This window comes from Eulemur rufifrons, chromosome 28 (assembly GCF_041146395.1).
Source record: "Eulemur rufifrons isolate Redbay chromosome 28, OSU_ERuf_1, whole genome shotgun sequence".
Classification (NCBI taxonomy): Eukaryota; Metazoa; Chordata; class Mammalia; order Primates; family Lemuridae; genus Eulemur; species Eulemur rufifrons.
Genome location: NC_091010.1, coordinates 59441632 through 59461368, shown reverse-complemented (window position 1 = coordinate 59461368; position 19737 = coordinate 59441632). Strand labels below are relative to the sequence as shown.

General features: G+C 45.0%; 1 protein-coding gene across 1 annotated transcript; it reads right to left on the bottom strand.

Moving 5' to 3' along the window:
• Positions 1-3074: 3074 nt before the first annotated feature.
• On the bottom strand, positions 3075-18683 carry LOC138376388 (pancreatic lipase-related protein 2-like). Its single transcript, XM_069460668.1, has 12 exons — positions 18620-18683; positions 17740-17894; positions 16149-16274; positions 15243-15377; positions 14418-14529; positions 12845-12964; positions 11552-11671; positions 9240-9358; positions 8614-8743; positions 6924-7035; positions 5877-6044; positions 3075-3138 (listed from the first exon to the last, which is right to left on the bottom strand). Exons 1-12 carry the CDS (start codon positions 18666-18668, stop codon positions 3075-3077), a joined length of 1410 nt encoding a protein of 469 aa, XP_069316769.1. The 5' UTR covers positions 18669-18683.
• Between the last annotated feature and the right edge of the window lie 1054 nt (positions 18684-19737).

The window sequence follows — 19737 nt, the reverse complement described above, 5'->3', positions numbered from 1 at the left end:
AAAATAAATACGACATTTCTGGTAACCAAGGGTTCTAAATGGCCTTCTAAGCTATGTTTTGTATGATATATGTGGCGAGTAGCAGTATTTTGTAAATAAAAATGGATATAAGTAGTAATTTCTGTATCTAAACGATACCTGCCTGACACTTGCTTTTATCCTCAGTGGGACATTTTGGGGATCTATCTATGTTGATACAGATGGATCTAGTTTATTCTTTTTCATTGCTAAACTTGTATTTTGGGTAATCTGATGGATGTGAATTGTTATTTTGCTGGTTTCATTTGTATTCCCCTGATTACTAGTGAGGTTGAATCTCGAGACATTTGTTATTTAGTTTTCCTCTGTGTAGCTTGCCTGCTCATGTTCTTTGTCCATTTTTCTATTGGGTTATGTTTTTCTTTATGAATTCTGAGTACTAATCCTGTGTTGCATCCATGTTAAATAGCTTCCCTGAGGCTGGGACTTGTCTTATCTCTTTGGCTTTGGTGTCTCTGTTACTCTTAAAGAATAACTCGTGTCAGCTGGCCTTTCCTGCTTCATTTAGCGTCTGTTTATTACGTGCCAGGCACTGTAGTACGGGTAGAAGCAGACGAAGCTGGGATTCAAGGCCAGCTCGGCCTCATAGCGGAGCTGAGCACTTAGGCCCTATATCACCCCATGGGATTTTGTACAAATAAAGATAGAAAGTGTCATTATCATCTCTTGGAAGGAAACATATATGGTGGTTCTCAACCTTGGCTGTAAATCTTCCGAAAAGCTTTAAGGAGTTTTAAAAATACTGGTGTCCCAATCCAGAAATCATGATTGGTCTAGGATACAGCCTAGACGTGGGATTTTCTTCTAAAGCTCCACAGTGACTCTAGCATGCAGCCAGGACTGAGAATTTCTGTCCTGTAGTTTGTGGTTTTATTGAGATCTAGAATATCTCAGGTTTCAGATAAGGATCTATTTCATTGTCCAAGGCTAAGATTTTACATATTACATGGGGCTTTAAGAAAAAGAATTTAGAAAATAAAAGGAAAGAAAAGGGAAAAAGGAGAATGAAACAAAAATCCCAATATACTGAGCTCAAGCACTTCAGTTCCATTATGGATCAGAGGCCTCCCTGTAAAGGGAAGAGAGAGCTCCTTTATCCCCATCTCTGGATCTCGGTGGATGCATCACCTGCAATTCTCTCCAAGCACCAGCCACTGCTGTCACGGTGCCACTCCCTCTATCTGTTAGATGAGGCCATTTTTGGATTCTAAGAATCAAACACTGAATAACCCCACACTGGCCCAACAGGTGCACCTTACTACCCAACCCTGCCTCAGGCCTTGCAAATGACACCTTCTATCTGGCACCTGCCCATTTACTCACCAGGGGCCCCAGGAATGACTCACTGGGCAGTTCTGCTGGGGGCACGCAGGAGGCTGTGGCGGGGTGGGCAGGACCCCAGGCTGGCACGTCCACGTTCTGCACAGGCCCCAGCAGCTCTGCGCTGGGGAGGTGCCAAGCCCCAAAGCTGGGCACAGCCTTGAAAAAAGACTATGTAGGCTGGGATATCAGGCTCAGGAAGGAAAGCTGGAAACCTAGTCCTGGCTGTCTCACCTGGCCCTGACCAGGTGTGAGTTCAGGCGGTTAGAGCCCTCGGGTAAGCCACTGGGGTGACGGGTACCCACAGAACCCTCCAAGTATGAGCTGGGCATAGGGCAGCCAGGTACAGGCCCTGTGAGCAGCTGCTCCAGGCCCTCCAAACTGATTTTCCATTTCCTCCCAGGGTGAGGGATACATTGAGCAAAATATTTGCATATGACAGAATAGTTCAATTTTCTTAATATTAAAGAGCTCTTTAAAGTAAAAATCATATTAAAAAGATGCCTAAAATTGGCAAAGAATTTTGGACAACTCATAGAGAAAGAAATACAAAGAGCCCTTAAACTCAGAAAAGATGTTCACCCTCATTCATAATAAAAATCTATGCAAATTACAATGCAAGGAAATGCACTTTTGCCTATCCAGTTGGCAAAAGGTTTGACAATATGCCACATTGGTGAGGGTGTGAAGTGCTCTCATAGGAAATTGCCAATATTTGACTTTTCCGACCTGCAAAAGTGGCAATTTCATATGGTTCAACCTCTTATATTGTTTATTGAAGTGTAAATTGGTATAATCACTGCAGAGGGTAATTTGGCAATATTGACCAAAATAAACCTATTCCAAATAGTTATTGGTCAAACATACATAACATAGAAAATATCATAAAAGGGCATTAATTGCATGAATATTTGTAATAGGAAAATAGCAGGTCTAACCATATACATGCCATGTACATATCTCAGTGAAATCCATGAAGCCATATGAGGAATGAAGAAGTTCTTTCTGTACCGTTAGAGACTAATACGCAATTTTCTGTTGGTGAAAAAAGCAAGATGCAGAACAGTGTGTATAGTGTGCTGCCACCTGTGCTTGGAGACAATGGGTGTGGGGGGTGCTGAGGTGCGTGAGATAGATATATACATATGTGTATGTAGAATATTTCTAGAAAAAAAATCCAAGTTGTCTCGGAAGAACTGAAAGACTTGAAGACAACAGTAGAAAGAGACTCACGTTGTATAAGCATACTCCACTGTATCATTTGAATTTTGTACCATGTGCGTGTGTTAATTTTTTTAAGCCCCGCTTCCTCCATGCCACAGGTGGATTTTAACCAACTCTTAATAGTTTGGAGTTACATATGCCACAAACGGCTCTCATGTGGTATCTACCCTATTCCCCTAGGATCTTAAAAGCTGGGAGGGCAGCACATGGGAGCAGCAATGACCTTTTCAGATAGGACAGAACTTAATTTTCTAAGGAAATTAAATACATTAGAACAGGCCACATAAAGTGTCCAGAAAGAGAGAGACGGTGGTGGAAGTGGGTGGATGGGAAGTTCCAGGCATTACCTGTGGCAAACTTGGCTCCAGTTTCAATAATTATCTCTGAAATGTGACCCCAGAACATGAAGAATGTCAAACTAACACCTCAACCTCAAACCAAGTGCATTAAAAACTTTATTACAGTAAAGAGACAAGAGTTGCAACACGTTTTTAACAAGGGTAAAGAGATTGTAAAACATCTTCTTCAACAGTGTCGCTGCTACAAAAATTGTACCTGTGGAAGAAAACATTTTCAGCATGAGGCTCTTTAGCTTGTGGAAATGTGACATCGGGTGAGTGAACAGCATTTAGCCAACTCCCTGCATCCAGCAGCCTTTGACTGGAAAGCTCTGCTACCCCAGGGAGGGTCCAGGTGATTTTTACTAAGTCATCCTGCTTAAAGAACATCCTCTTCTCCTTGTGGACTCCTCATGGGTTAAAAGTGAACCAGCTGTGTCAAACTAAATCTTTACAAAACTGAGGGGTCTTCCAGTGGGCCTGTTGCTTCCAGCCCAGCAATGAGTTTTAGGGGTCAGGGGTACCCCAGATGGCCCAGAGGGGACTTTCCCTGTTAAGATCACTGAGGAACCCTCAGACACAGCTTCTGGGGATAAAATGTGGCAGCCACTTTGGAAACAGTCTAGCAGTTTCTCTAAAGGTTAAACAGTTATCCCATGGCCCAAGCAATTTTTCTCCTAGCTATCTACCTAAGAGAATGAAAACAAAATCTTGTACACGAATGTTCATAGCAGCATTATTCATAACAGCCCCAAAGTGGAGGCAACCCAAAATGACCATTGACTGATAAATGGACAAACAAAATGTGGTATATCCATGTAGTAGAATATTATTTGGCAATAAAAAAGAATCCAGTACTGATAAACACTATATGAATGAGCTTTGAAAACATGCTAAGTGAACGAAGCCAATCACAAAGGTGCATTATATATATATATATATATATACACACACACATACACATACACATATGTATATATATAGTATTATTCCATTTATATGAAATATTCAGAATAGGAAAACCTGTAGAGACAGAAAGTAGATTGGTGGATGTCTAGGGCTGGGGAAATGGGATGTGTGGATTGGGGGATGATAGCTAATGGTTAGGGGGTTTCTTTCTGAGGCGATGAAAATGTTCTAAAATTGATTGTGGTGATAGTTGTACAACTGCATGAATATACTAAAAGCCATTGAATTATATACTTTAAATGGGTGAATTTTATAGTATGAGAATTATATATCAATAAAATTGTTTAAAAATGAACAAGATCATGGAGGGTTATCAGTGATGCAGGGCACTTCTGGCCGCCTCCTTGGCTCGCAGGTGTCTCCGGCTCAAGGGGCACAGTGTGGCCACGCCAGCCCTCCCTCAGGGCTTAGCTTCAGAATGTAGCTCCTTGATGAGGGAGGCTTTATGTGGCATGGGAACTCTGGGATTTGGAATATATAGTGTGTGTTCTATATTGTACTTAAAAATAAGAACTACCCCCCCTCCCCCAACCTAAATAATGTGAAATCCAGACACTTCCACAGTGTATTTCATTGACAGACCTCACGGACTCCTCAGCTCCCCATCCAGCTGGGTGAGCCAGTGGGCACTATGGAAAGAGCATGGACGGGACATCAGAAGACCCGGGTCCCAGTCCTTGTTGTGCCTCACACTGTGTTACACGCCTGAGTACAGTAGCACTCCAGCCCCCCACCATCTTTGGTTTCAGTTACCCATGGTCAACCATGGTCAAAAAATATTAAATGGAAAATTCCAGAAACAAGTTATTCATAAGTCTTAAATTGCACATCATTCTGAGTAGCATGATGAAATCTCACACTATCCATTCTGTCCCACCTGGGATGTGAATCATGCCTTTGTCTAGCATATGCATGCTGTACAGTGTGTATGTGTAGAAAAAAACATACATATACGAGGTTCAGTACTATCTGCGCTTTCAGGCATCCACTGGATGGGGGTCCTGGAACACATCACTGTGGTTAGCGGGGAACTACTGTATACAAAGTAATGGCACAGCAACTATGACATCTGATCCTTCCAACATATGCTGAGGAATTGGAGTATTACCACTTTTACAGCTAGCAAAGTTAAGGCATACAGCTGAATAAAATCTTAGTGTGTGTTTTGAAAACATTTTGAACCCCAATATTTTTTTCTTTTAGCTTCCCTGTGTGGTCTTGGACAAGTTGCTCAACTCTCCAACTCTCACTTTCCTCATCTTAAATGAGAGCAGTTGAGAGGTGACGTTTCCTTCATTTTCTAACATCCCGTTTTCCAACTACCCTCTTTTAAAGTGCCCTTCTTTCTTTGCATATTTTAAAACAGTTATGTTCCCTCCCAACCCAACATGAGATTCTATTCCCTCAGAATAAGAAGAGCTTGCCACTGTGATTCCCAACACAGTCTATACCCCTTTTATGCCATAGTCTCCAAACAAACCAATTTACATTAATATCTGCACATTAACTGAAATCAACTCAGAGGTTTCCCTGTGTACTTCGTAGGTGTTGTCCTTATTGTTTGAGATAAAACACTCTCATAGTTGCCTGTTTCTTGAATCTATGCCTACAGCCACTGCCTTGCCCCTGCCAAGTTGAATTTTGTCTAAGGAAAATGATGTTTGATTTTTCAAAGTAAATCAGATGGATAGATGGAGAGTTGAGATGAATAGTTGGGTAGATGAATGGGTGAATGGGAAAATGAAAGGATGGCTGAATGGCCAGAAGGATGAGGAGACAGGTCTAGGTGGGAGGGTGGATGGATGAGTGGGTGGGTAAGTGGTTCAGTAGATGCACAGAAAAAGATAGAAGAATGAACAGATGGGTGGATGAATGGATGGGTAAATGGACACATAGATGGGTAGGTGGGTGATAGGATGGATGGATGCACAGATGGATAGATTGATACATAAATAATCAGACTTAGATGGAATAAAAGATACATACTCAGTCCCATTTTCACCACTTTGCACTGTGATCTGGGAAGCCCCCAGTTTGGGCGAAAAGAGATTTATCACATTGTTGTTCCAGAGGAACTTAACCTTCTGGATTTCTCCAACATTGAGATCCACATCAATGTCACGTAAGTGACTTGCATCTGGTTCGAGGGATCCTCTGAAAATATAACATAAATGTTATATCAGCTGGATATATGAATACATAAGATGATAGTAATCCATTGTTTCTCTAAACAATGGCTGCTATTGTTGATTTTCTGCAAATACCTCGAATGACTTCATATGCATCAAGGAGCTGCCCAAACACAAGTGTATTTGTGCATAACACACCTTTTAAAAATATTGGACCCCAGATTTCCAATGTTCTACTTTGTCCCTAAAGCAAAGTCAAATATTTGGGGTGGCATATTAACCCTGTAAGTTCTTGCTACAGGACCAATTGATGTAGTATCCTAGGTAAAGATGCATGTGGTTCAGCCAATGCCATCTGTTGGCATCTCATGTGTAGCACAGAAAGTTGTCAAGGAAATTTACCTCAACATGAAAATTATTATGTAAAGTTAGTGCAAAACCAGAATCTAATTCTACCACACAGGTTATGTATTTGTCCAACACATATTTACCAAGCATCTCCATGTGCCCAGCAAAGCCAGGTGCTGAGGCCACACAGCAAGGAGAAGCCTGGCCCCAGGCTTCATGTGCACCTGTGTGTGGGGATGAATTGTGTGTTGGAAATGTGCCATACAGATGTGCATTGCCTAAGGAGAGTTTGATGTTCATAAAAGCCAGGTCAGGTGATTGATTCCAAAAGGAGGTAGCACATCACTCATTTTAAACTGTGAGTTCCCTCTCTCTGGGCCTCACTCTTCTCATGTGTAAAATGGGATAATTGAACTCTTAGATGCTAAGACTTTCTTCCAGCTCGGACATTCTAGGATTCAATGGTTCTGTATAATAAATGCCTATATTTATAAAGGAGTTTATACCCAATATTTTATGAATAATCTATTATAGAAAGTATGGTTATTGAACTTACTTGAAAATCTCATATTGTTCTGAGTTTCCATTACTCCCATACAAAGCAATCCTGATGTACCCGCTCACTTTCTTTTCTCCAGACAGTGTGACTGATACCCTATATCTCCAGCCTGTCCAAAGAAATACAATCGGTTCAACGAACTCATCTTATTGAAAAAATGACCCAACCGAAGCAATATTTTCCCAAGCTCTGAATCCCCCATGGATGGGAGGTAAGGGGGGGATGTGACTTAATTGATTTCCTGGGACCCAGAATTCAGATTCTAGGTGGGGGTGAGGGACTCAGGGGACAGTGAATATTGTGGTTCAGCATAACCCCTTACCGACACAGCAAGGTATGTGCCCTTGGACAAATGAAGGGCAGCTGGTTACTGCACATGTGTGTCCTGACCGGTACACGGTGCCGTGGACTGAATGTCTGTGTCCCCCCAACATTCATATGTTGAAATCCTAACCCCCAGAGTGATAGTATTAGGAGGTGGGGCCTGAGATAATTAGGTCTTGTGGGTGCAGCCCTCACGAATGGGATCAGTGCCCTTATAAAAAGGACCCAGGAGAGCTATCTTGTGCTCCTTCTGCCATGTGGGAAGATACAAGACAATGGCAGCGTGCACAAGAACCCGGTCATGGTGGCACCCTGATCTGGTACTTCTGGCCTCCAGAACTGTGAGAAATAAATTTCTATTGTTTATAAGCCACCCAGTATATGGTATTCTGTCATAGCAGCCTGAACCAACTAGGGCACTTAGTGTGTGTATTGCATGGTGTTTTGTCACTTGCCTTTTCACTTAATATGCCTTAGACATTTTCTGTCTTCAGTATATAGAGCTATATCCTTCTTTTTAATGGTTACATGTAGTATTTTATAGTATGTAGTCATTTGCCAACTGATGGACATTTAGATTTTCCCCTCAATCTTTTGCTATTATTAACAAAAATGAGTGAACATACCTTCTTATGCACACATGCAAGTATTTTTCTACTGTATGTTCTGAGAAGCAAGTGACTGGATTACAGAAATACGCATATAAGACTTTATAGATACTGCCAAACTATTATCTTTTACGATAAATATTGTGAGGATTACATGAAATACGGTATGTGAAAAGTGTTTTGTAAAGTGGTATATACATTTTTTAAAATTTAAAACTCCCTTAGAAAACAACTGCTCTTCTCTCCAGCCATTATATGATATTATTTATAGCAAATAAGTCTTGATTGATTTTACTATCTTGTACTTTTTTAATGAGAAGCTGAGCAAAACAACAATAACACAAGATGTGTGTGTGTGTGTGTGTGTGTGTATGTATGTATATGTATGTGGGTGTGTAGCGGGTCTACTATGACAGATAATCATAACTGCAGTGACTTCTTGACTTACAATGACTTTGCCTCATGTTGCCCTCTTGTTCTGTTAGTAGATGCATTCTTCCTGCAACAGGGGTGGGTGGACATGTGACCCAGCCTGAGTCAATCATTGTACTTTACTCTCCTAACCAGGATTATTGAGTAAAGGGGCAAACATGAGACCCAAGACAAATTCCCTTCTACTGCCCTTAAATTACAGCTTACTGGTTGTAGTTGAGTTTCTGTCAGTTGCTACCAACGGTCCTGCCTAATAAGGCTGGCACACCTTTGAAAATTATTAATATTTGCAAGCATTTTAAGTGAGTAAAGTGAAAACTTACGAGTAAAGTTACCACTATCTCCTGTGTTCAGGAAAAATGTTTGTCCCACAGCACTGGTATTCCTCTTAAATTGGTCAGCATAGTGTCCCATTTTGGGGCATCCTTCAGTTGGACAAGGGAAACAGCCATTCTAGTGGAAAAAACCATAATTTTTACTGTTAGTGGTAGGCCTTTGATTCAATCAATCAATGCATTTATCTATCTATCTATCCATCTACCCATTCATCCTCCATCCAGCCTCTCATCTACTACTCATCTATCTTTCCATTCATCCATCCATTCTCCCACCCATCTACTTCTCCATGCATGCAAATATTTGTCTACCTATGCATCCATACATCCATGCATCCATTCCCAGAATTGTGCACAGAACTGTGCTAGGCCCTTCTTTCAGCTTCTGTGTAGATTGGAAAGTTTTCTAAAGAAAGAGCTGGGGACCCCAGGGAGGGCCCAGCATAGTCTGTGCTTCTCCCCTCCCACCCCCCACTCCTGGAGGAAGAAGTCTTTGTGAGAATTTCCAGTATCTCCCCCATTAGTTGCAGAGTTACTCCTGTATGCTCTGTTCTAAGCCAAAGTGACAAAAACATGGACAACAGGTCAACCAACATATTCCTCGTGTGACCTACCTCCTGAAACTCATCATAGGAGGCACAGGGGTAGCCCAGAAAGCCATCGGGGTTGAGGATACTGCTTGAATAATACTTGAAGCTTCGCAGGTGATTGCAAGCTATGAAGTTTGTGGTCCCTGAAAAAGCAAAGGCCCAAGGAGCTCAAAGGAAGCCTTTCACCTCTGAAGTGTGAGCCATTCTGACCAAGTGAGGAAAACACCTCCCCGTTTTACTGATGGGTGTCAGCACTCCTGAACACTTTGGGGCATTGGCTGAGGAGGACTTAGTCAGGGACAGGCAACTGTTGAGGAGTGACAAGTTCTAACAACCTCGTTGATCCACTCCTCTAGGGGCCAAGAATGTGTTGTAAATGAATGAGGAGGGCTGGGGATCTGGATCATGGTGGGGGAGACAGAGGGAGAAGAGAGAAACAGCTTTTAAAAAGGATCTTACACAGCCCAGCCAGTTGTTGCATGTTAAAGGCCCAAATTGCTTGGTCTTCTAATATTTCAGGAGAATCTCAACTTTTACATGAAAGTCTTCCCATGCTTCAGTGGTAGCAGTGCATCCCCGTTTTTAAAATAGTGGCTGTGCAGGCCCATGCAATGCTGCTGTGGATTGCACTCTACCCACGTGCGAGGACTCCGGACCACCAGGACAGGCCTTTCGTATAAACCAACCTCTTCTGTGCCTCGGCCTCAGGCTGAGAAATCCGTCCTCTTTGCTATGCCGGGCACAAGGCACAAAGAGTGCACAGTGAGGTCGCCTTGGCCCCCGGCTACTCCTTCACTGCATTAGTCACCTTTCAACTCAAGTCCTCTTGTTTGGAAAATTGTTTTTTCATTCTGGCTACTTGGTACAAAACTTCCCATGGAGTAATTCACAGTGACCTCAGACACAGCTGGGGACCACTCCTGGAGGCTGGGTGGGCTTCATCTCCCACCCACTGTGGAAGGAGCACCCCCTCTGGCACCGGGTGGATCCGCTCTCCATGGCTTCCGGTCGAAGCCGGGTTCTGTGTGCCCCACGCTGGCGCCCATCACCAGAAAACAGAACCTGTTTCAAACTTAATTGTTTCTTTCATCCAAAATTGCTGCCCAGGGACCCCATAATAGGGGAGAAAGTGGATTTAATTGTTCCTCAGTGCCCAGCACCTGGGCGACTCAGAGCTCGACACAATAGAAACACACTCCAGTGTTCATGGGCTTGTTCACTCTAAATTGCCTCTCTAATTAAACCTGGGCTCGTTCCTATTATGTGTGCCTTGCTTGTCATTTGTGGGAGGGGGCAGCTATTATTGTGACACTGGTGTTCTTTCAGGGAGCAGGGAACAGCCACGTCTGCCCAGAAGTTAGCTGGTACAGAGCTGAGAGGTCAAGAGCTCCATTTACTTGTCAGTGGAGGCTGGTGTTGCTTTATTGACTCTGCTCTTTAACATCAAGCACATGGAATATGAAAATCCCACACAAGGCCACTCAATTCAATTTAAGGGAGTATGTAGTGACTGCTTTGGGCTAGGCCCTGAGCAGGGTACTGGGGTGTTTGGGATGCCAAAGGCACAGTCCTTGGCCTCTGGCAACTCCCAGCTCAGAAAAATAAAGACAAATAAAATGATCAGGGCTCAAAGCCTCCCCTTTCAGGGAGGAGAGTGAAGCCTAGTCACCAGGGAGGGGGCAACACAAATAGCAAAAGGCTAGAACAAGAGGCAGCTAATGTATATGGTACCTACAGGTCACTGAATGCTAGGGGTATGTTTCTTGCTCTCTTGGATGAACAGAAATACACACAAGGCTCACCAGCGGCCACCATGGGTCCCCCAGACCTCCAGGCCTCCCCCTCCCACAGGCACCCCAATCCCACAGAGCACATCCCTTGTTTGCGTTCTTCTTACCAGCTCAATCCCCTTTCATTCCCAGCACCTGACAACAGCAACCAGCAAGAAAAGTCAAAGCCCTTTGACTCTGCGCTGATGCCCTGAAGTTCTTTAAGGAGCAAGTGCTGAAGGTAGAAGGGACAGCCCAAACCAGAGCCGAGTATTTGCCACTATGCCAGTCCAGCCCTCATCCCAGCATCTTGACCACTGGGGGAGATGGCACAGCCTGGGGCATGAGATCAAGTTTTTATAGTCAGAAATTGGGCTTCAATAAAGGGTGGCCTTAGACAAACTGTGTAACTTTTCTGATAGTAACCATCACATAGCATTGTTGTGAAAAATGCCTGGTACAGAATAAGCCCCTGGAAGTGGTGGCAAATTCAATATTAGGAAGGCCAGACCATACATTCTACTTCCTCCTCAAATAGAGCAATTGCTGTCTCTTGAATTTACGTACCTTCCCATATTCCATTTAAATCAATGATGGTTGAAAGGATATTTTTCTGACATCCAGGCATTTCCTCTCCTCCATTTGGAAAGAAATCCAGGTGGCCCACTTTTTGGCTCATTCCAAAACCTGAAATATTTGAAGCAGAGGTGAGCAGGAAGCTAAGTGGTCCCAAGTTAGATCGTGGCCACAACAAGATGTTTAACTTGTTCCAATCAGAGAGACAACCTTCTTGGCAGATTCTCCCCTCAGCACAGCACCCGCACCTCTAGCTCTGCAGAAAGTTCTCAGAGATGGGTACTTGGCAAGACGAGGATGGAAAAGAGAACAGAGGAAGTGAGATGGGGGAAGCTGGGCTCTGGGTGAGTGTGCACCCATATATTAGTATGTGTGTCTGTCTTGGGAAGGCCCTGGACAATACTGATACACCCCGATATCATTATGCACTGGTAGAAACCTATCAGGACTAGTGCAACTTTTATGACTTCATTCATTTTAAAATTCTGATTTCTACATTACACTGTTATGTTGAAAGCCATAGCATAATGGCTAGGAGCTTTGGCTGTGAGGCCCACAGGTCTGTGATCAAATCCTTGTTCTACTTATAGATTTAGTGATCTTGGGCAATTACTTAACCTCATTGAGCCTCAGTTCTCAGTTATGAAATGGTGACAATGATACCCACTTTTTAGGGTATTACCAGATTAATGAGCTAATGTGTGCAAAATGTTCAGTGCAGCACATGGTAAACAGTAAGTGATAACATCATTGTCATCATCATCATCAAAAACATACTCTTGATTGGCAAGTTTCATAGGTAGTTATATAAGAAAATATTGAAAAAAGAGCATCAATTTTAGAAGAATTAAATAAAGGGATAGATTTAGTCTCCAACAAAACAAACTGTAACCAAAGCTTTGACAAAAGAAGAAAAAAAATGCAAAAGTTAACTTTGTATTTTACAAGTACTGGTCAAGTATCAAAAATTATACATCTGTCACTTTAGGTGTTGGTAGACTGGGGAAGGATATAGGGGTTAAGGATTAAGTGAAAACCTACCATAGACTATAGAATTGTTTTTTGTCTAACCTGAGGCTGCAGGCTGATACCACTGACACTGTACTAGTTATTTATTTGAGGCTGGTACCCATATTTGAATGGTTGGTGCCCAAGCCTTTCCTGTAGTTAACCATTTTGAATAGCCGCTCCCCGAAGTTTGTGTGTATATGTATGGAGGTGGACCTGGACCCAATGTCATCAATTCTAGCCCTGGTCACCAGGAGATGGGATTGAGGAACTCACCTAGGGAAGGGATGAAGGGAGCAGAATCCGTGTGAATCACATCCACAAACACTGCATCAGATGGGTCCAGCCGAACCTCCTCGGGCGTGTCCTGGAAACATGGCTCTGCCGGATCCAGCCCTGACAGGGAGGAGTGGACAAGCTGCACTCTAAGAAAAACTGGGATCTAAACCCCGTACCCGCAAACTGAACATGATGATTCCTGAGCAAAGGGCCCCATACTCCAGCAGCTATGGTTTAGGGGATTGGGTCTGTAGCTCCTGGTCTGCTTGGGAAAGAGAGGCTGGGACAGAACGGCCAGGAGTGGGGTCGTTGCCTGTGGAAGAACATTTGGAAATCCCTAGTGCCTGGCTTGTGGAGGATCGGGGGAGCACCCTTGCCTCCCACCTGAATGTCCATTTTTCTTTCTGTCCTCACATGTTACCATTGGCCATTGCTTTGAGAGACCAAAAGCTCCCTGGCCTTCCCCAGCTACTCCTCAGTCCCCAAGCCCTGCACACTTCTATTCCTTTGTGTCTTCGCTCATGCTGTTCCCCAGCCTGCTGTGCCCTTCCCCACATTCCTCCTTTATCTAAGTCTTTTTTCTCCCAGACCCAGCGCAAACACCACCTCAGCATGGTTAAAAGGAAAATCTAACCTCTCTCCTTTCTTGGCCCATTCCATCCACATTGCATTATTTTGCATTTGTTAATTCTGCTGTGGATTTTATTTGCCTACTCTGTTGTCTGCCTCCTGGACTAGACTGTGGGTTTCTTGGAGCAGGGGCTGTGCCCAGGTCATCTGTGCCCAGGAGTGGGCCACGCAGTGATCTGTGTTTTTGCCCAGCTTCTGCTCCAGGCCAAACGTCTGTCCTCTCTGAGCATCAGCATCCTTATCCAGAAAGTAGGAATAATGACAACAGCCCACCTTACAGGGTCATTGTGAAAACCCCATGAAAAGATGTAAGAGAAAGCACTTGGAAAACTGCAAAATTCTAGATAAACATCAACTGTTATCCCCCATCCTTCACCCAATGCCTTGAGCAAAGGGATGTTGAACTGTTTGCTAAAGTTATATACCGATTTGGCTGCACAAAATAAATAGTTGTGTCTTTGTCTTGTATGCATTCATTCTGCTTAGTGATTCATTCATTCATTCATTATTTACTGAGCACCTTTTACGTGGAAGGTCCCAGCGAGCCACTTTCATTTTCTGCTTTCTCCTGGCCCAACGAAGACATTCAATAAATTTTGTGGAACTGATGAATTTTTTATCATCTCTCTTTTTTTTAAACTTTGCCTCGCAATAATAACTCTTAAGTCATGGATTCAGTGTGCTAGTTAAGTCTTTCTTTTTAAAAATGAATGTATTTTTATTTATAAGATTTATTTTATAAGTAAAATATTTATAAAATATTTTCTATTTTCTATTAATAATACACATTAATTATTTTGAAATTTAGGTCCAGCATCAGCTAAAATCCGCTCCCTGAGGACCAGTAGGGGCACCCTTCGCCCGGAAAGTGCAAAGGGAGAGGCTTCAGCTGCGCGCACCCTGGGTCTTGGGACCCCGGCCCGGCCCCTGCGCCCCCTACCTGTGATCCTGCCCACGTGGCCCTCCAGCCTCTTGCCTGCCTCCCCGGCCACGTGCGCGCCCAGACTGTGGCCGATGAGGTGCACGTCTTCGGGGCTGTACCCCAGCTCGGTCTGCGGAGGGACGGTACGTCAGATCCCAGCGCACTGCGTGGGGACCTGCCGGTCGGGGAGGTGGCACTGGCCCCTGCCAGGGATGGGGGAAGGACTCGGGATCGAAACTCGGAAGGAACAACCGCCGGCTGGGGAAGCAGCCTAGGACGGCGCGACAGGCCCGGGGACTGCAGCCTGCGTGTCCCAGGGCCGGGTCGTGCGCGCGGCAACAGTGCTGACCAGCGGCCGCCGCGCCAACTGCAGCCGGCTATCCTCCACCCGGCCGCCGCCCCCCTTCCCTTCTCCCTGGCAGGGGTGGGACCTGTCTGGGAGAGCGTGGATAGTGGCCCCGGCCTGGGCTTCCCCAGGACCATGGAAAGGGCCTCCCCTCACGGGCTGGCTGAGACCTGCTGGGCAGCCCCGCCTGCACTCTAATAACCACAACGGCCTGGAGGAAGGCCTCACTTCAAAAGGCGAAACTGAGGCTCGGAGGCTATTTTACCCCAGGCCCCACCGCTAGGAAATGATGGGGCGCGGTGTCTTCAGGGCCGTAGGCAAGGGGGGAAGGTCGCAGCTTCGTCTTAGGAAGGGCATTTCTTGGTTAGAACCCGGACTCCTTGCTGCCAGCCCTGGCCTGCCCACCGGTCCCCAGGCTGCCTCTGGGGTGCAACGCGGTGCTTCCCTGCCCCTCTCTCTGTCCCCGGCCCAGGGGACGGGCCCAGGCAGGGTTTTACCGACAGAATTTGTGTTAAGTAAGCGATCTCCGCCCCCACGACCCGAACGTTCTGCACGGCTTGGGAATATATTGTGCGGGCCCCGAGTTTCCAGTCGACACAAACGCAGTTCACCTTCTCCACTTTAAACATATTCTGGGGAAGACAAAAAAAGGGGCAGAAATCAATTTATAAACAGAGATAGGAATTGACATCCATCAGGCAACTAGCTTGTGTCAGAGCTTTAATATTCCTTACACCCATCATAACTTCATCTTCCTGCAACACTATGAACCGGCTATACTAACACCTGCTTAATCACTGCGGAAACTGGAAACAGACCTGGAAGCGGGTGAGTGACTTGTCTGAGGTCTCACAGGTGGTTACTGACACAGCCAGGTCAAACAGACCACCTAATAGATCTGCGAGCAAACTGCTACCCAACAAAAGGTCAAATTCAACTCCTCCGTGGCACCAGCCACATTTCTATAACCATATGCGACTAGTGGCTCCTGATTTGACAGTGCAGATATAGGACATTTTCATCATTGCAAAACTTTCTAACAGTGGTGCTTTAGAGGGTAAAATTTAAGTGTTGTTTTTATGTCATGCAGAGGTTTTATATAAACCATCAGGGACACATGCCAGTAAGTTTGCTGTAGTCTCCACCTTGGGGAGACTTTCTGACTGGACTCTGGGTCTCTCCAGCCTCAGAGGAGATGGTGGGCTAGGAATTGGTAGGTAGGGAAAACTTGGCAATGGATACCCCTGAGAACCAGGCTTTCTTTAGTGGCTTTAGGAAGGACGCAGCCCTCCCCGGAGTATTTCCTTCCCTGATTTCTGGGGTGTTGGGGGTGCTGTTTTGAAATCTGTGTGTTGGGTGCTGGCCTCATGAGCGAGTGGCCAGGTGAGGAGAGGGGCTCCTACCTGGCACATGTCTGACAGCCAGCTGTCCTCCCCGTTGTCTGTGAAGCCGTGGATGATGAAGCGTGTCTTGCGGTCCAGTCGGAAGTTTGAAGCCTTGATGGTGTCTGGGTGGGTGGCATTGATTACCTGGTTTAATTAAAAAAGATGATTTTGCATGTTGGCCTTTCCATGCCATGGATCTGAGATCAGAGGTTCAACGCCCATGAAGTTGAGTCAGACTAGAAGGAGCTCCTGACCTGGGGTTGTGGATAGAATTCAGAAAGTCCAAGTTCATGGACTTCTATTTTCATTAACTCCTAACTGAAAATCTAGCGTCTCTGTTAATCATGAAATTAAGCAACAAACCACAGTGGTATTCGCAACACCAGTGATTCTGTCCCCAGTAGAAGTCATAGACATTTTTTAGGTCACATTATAGTTATTGCAGATATCTCAAAATATCATTTATACTCATCACTAGTTTAAATTACAGTAGTTATTAGACCAACTCCTAGATCTTGTTAGTGAGATAATAAAGCAGCACATATATTACTGTTAATATATCACATATTTATATTTTAAATGTTTTGATAACTGTTTTTCAGTATGATGGGGTTCTTTTGTAATCCAATATATATATATTTTTTATGCATTTAAAAACATTGCCCGGAGAAGGGCCTGTAGGTTTCCCCAGGTGGCCAGAGAGATCTCTGGCACAGAAAAGGCGAAGAACCTCTGGGCTAGAGCATTAGGCCTGAGGGCAGATTCAGCTCGGTGGAGCTGTGCGACTTTAGAACACATTCCTAAATGCCCACAGGCCTGCCCCTTCCACAGACCCCATGGACAAGATGCCAGAAGGAAGATCACAAAATAGAAATAGCACAGTAACCATGTCCAAACAGACTCCAGGCTACGAGCACTAAATGGAAATTCGTCACATAGGGCCCCACAGTGGGTGACCTCAGGGACCTAGAGACAGACACCTGACTCTTTATACTGTCAGGGACCAGAGCTATGAGCTGCTTGAATTCTTAGCAAGATCTTCCTTGAAACTGTCTCCTGGTTACTTCTGAGCCCCTAGAGCAAGCTGCCACCTGGCAGGCCTTCTGGGAACTGAAGGGTGCTCCAAGGGGCCTCACCTTTTTTCTTTTGTGGTTAAATGTCCCCTTTTCCCAACCTGTCTTCTAGTTCCTCAAAAAGGATTTATACCCACTCAGCCTCAACTCCTGAGGGGGGCTTCTCTCCCTCCACTGCTGGGTGTAGAAAGGAGACAGACTTTGCTGGGGATACCCTGGGTCTGGCTTTCTGCATAAATGTTGTGCCTACCCCGCTCCTCCCAGGGAACAAGGAGCTTTTGCTGGAGAAATCCCTGGAGTTCTGTGCCCTAGTGTGTGTGAATGTGTACATTTCTGGGTTAGACATTCACAGATTTCATCAGATACTTAGAGGTTTATGACCCCAAAAGCTAAGATAGCTATAGGTCTAACATCGGTGAGAGAGCATCATCTGGAAAGTTCCAAGGCAGTGACTTATGCCCTAGACAGCCAAGTGAAGACTCCAATGTGGAGGCCCAAATATACCCCCCATGCAGTCATTACATGCCCACTCTTACTTGGTAGTTGTCTGAATTTTCATTTGTGTACAGAAGAAAGCGGGTGTCAATGTCCTCGGGGGCCCAGGGAAGTAACTTGAGAGGTCGCTGAATGGTTCCCCCCCATGGTTTCTCATTAGAAAAGCAGCCAAAAGGTTGGTAGCAGATCTCTCCCCCTAAGGCAGAAAAAGCCACAAATAGGACATTTGTGAGGTTCTAGAAAGGAGCAATGCCATATCTATACAGGAAGACTCTGCAGGACCAAGCCCAGCTCTGGCTAAGGCCAATGCTGGTCTTTCTTGGTTCACCAAACTTCTGCGGTGATAAGAATCACCCAGGGGGCCGGGGGTGAGCATGTACACTGCATATACACATTCCTAGTTCCCTCTTTCCGAGCTTCTGATTCTGAGGGTCTGGGGCAGGGCCCCAGAAACATATATTAAATAAGTGCCCCTTATCATCAGGCAACTTGGGGAATTGCTGATCTACAGCCTGCTGCCTTAAACCATGGCCTCTTTCAGGAAAGTCCCGGCTGGCCCTTTACGTATACTAATCCAATATTAAGTATTTAACAAGTGTCGACAGACTCTGTAGTACAGAGATGCTACTTGATTCGTCTTGACAGCTCCATTGCATCCAGCACAGGTCATGCACACAGTAGGCATTCGCTGGTGTTTGTCCCATTCACATGTCTTCGTGTCATTCTTTTATGCACGTTTTTTTTTTTTTTTTCAAATTATTCTCTGCCATTTCAGATTTTCCCTGTTGCTCTTTGAAAAGGTAAGTTTCTTAAGAACAGGAATGATTTGTGCATCACATTGTATGTAGTAGGGGCTCAATATATGCAATTTATGACCCAAATAACCACATCTAAGTCTGAGAGTGGTGGCAGCATACTCACCTCTGACTGTGGCCAGGAGGAGAAAGCCAATTGTCCAAGACAGCAGCATCTGTATGGATAAAAACACAGACAAACCCAGACACCCACATGCACAGTGTGAGGCTGGCAGTGGCAGGACCCACCCAGGGCAGGAGGCCTGGGGCACACACGGGAGAGTGAGCAGAACAGACGCCCAGTGGCCTGGGCCCCACAGGTCTCTCCCTTGAGGTGGGGACCCTGAGGCTGAGGCCCCCTAACACACAGAGTTAGACAGCAGCACACTTGAACCCCAGGCTCAGGGCCTTCCACTGCAGTGATTTCCCTAGGCCCTGTGCCTCTGGCAGCCAGGGCTGCCCTATCCCTGCCAAGTCCCCTCCCCACAGGGAGCCGTGACTTACTGTGCTACACCAGAGCTTCTACTCAAGACCCAGCAGTTTGGCTGTGGCCTTTTATAACCTGGATTTATCCTTTGGACTCCTTAGAGGAGAGGCTGGGCAGGTTAGATAGGGCACTGCATCTTGGTAATTTGAACCTAAGTTATCATAAACATAAAGCCAGTTCAACCCGGGGAGCAGGACTGTTTATAAAGTAAGATTCATGGAAAGAAAAATCGACTTTGAGGTTGGGAAAGGGCTCTGTTAATCTGAGTTTACAGGTTCAGTTGCCAAAACATTGCATTCCCAAGGTGATAACTGGGAAACACCAAGCTGTACATAGTACCTTTGGATCAAAATCCTTTTGAATCAAAATCCCTTTGGACACATGAATCCCAAACCCATCATATTGCCTGTTGCTCTTGACAGACGGTGCAGGGATGGGAAGTATGAAGACTTGCTGCTCAGAGGAAGTGAGAGTTTGCGAAGATACACGCCTTCTTTACCGTGGGGGTGGGATTGGGGGAGAGCAGCCCCCTCCCCACCCAGTGAACCTAGACAGAGGATAAAATTGAAGGAAAGCTCATAGATGGAGAAGCTGAAAAGGAAAATGAATATGGTTTGAATACAACTTTGTTTAGAAATAATATAGTTTTTTTTAAAAAGTATTTCTAAGCTTTACTGGCTGTACCTTGACCTGGAGATAAGAAGTGGAGGTGTTTTCTTTCCTTTATTGCTAGAGGAGAACTTGGGGGAATAGCCAGG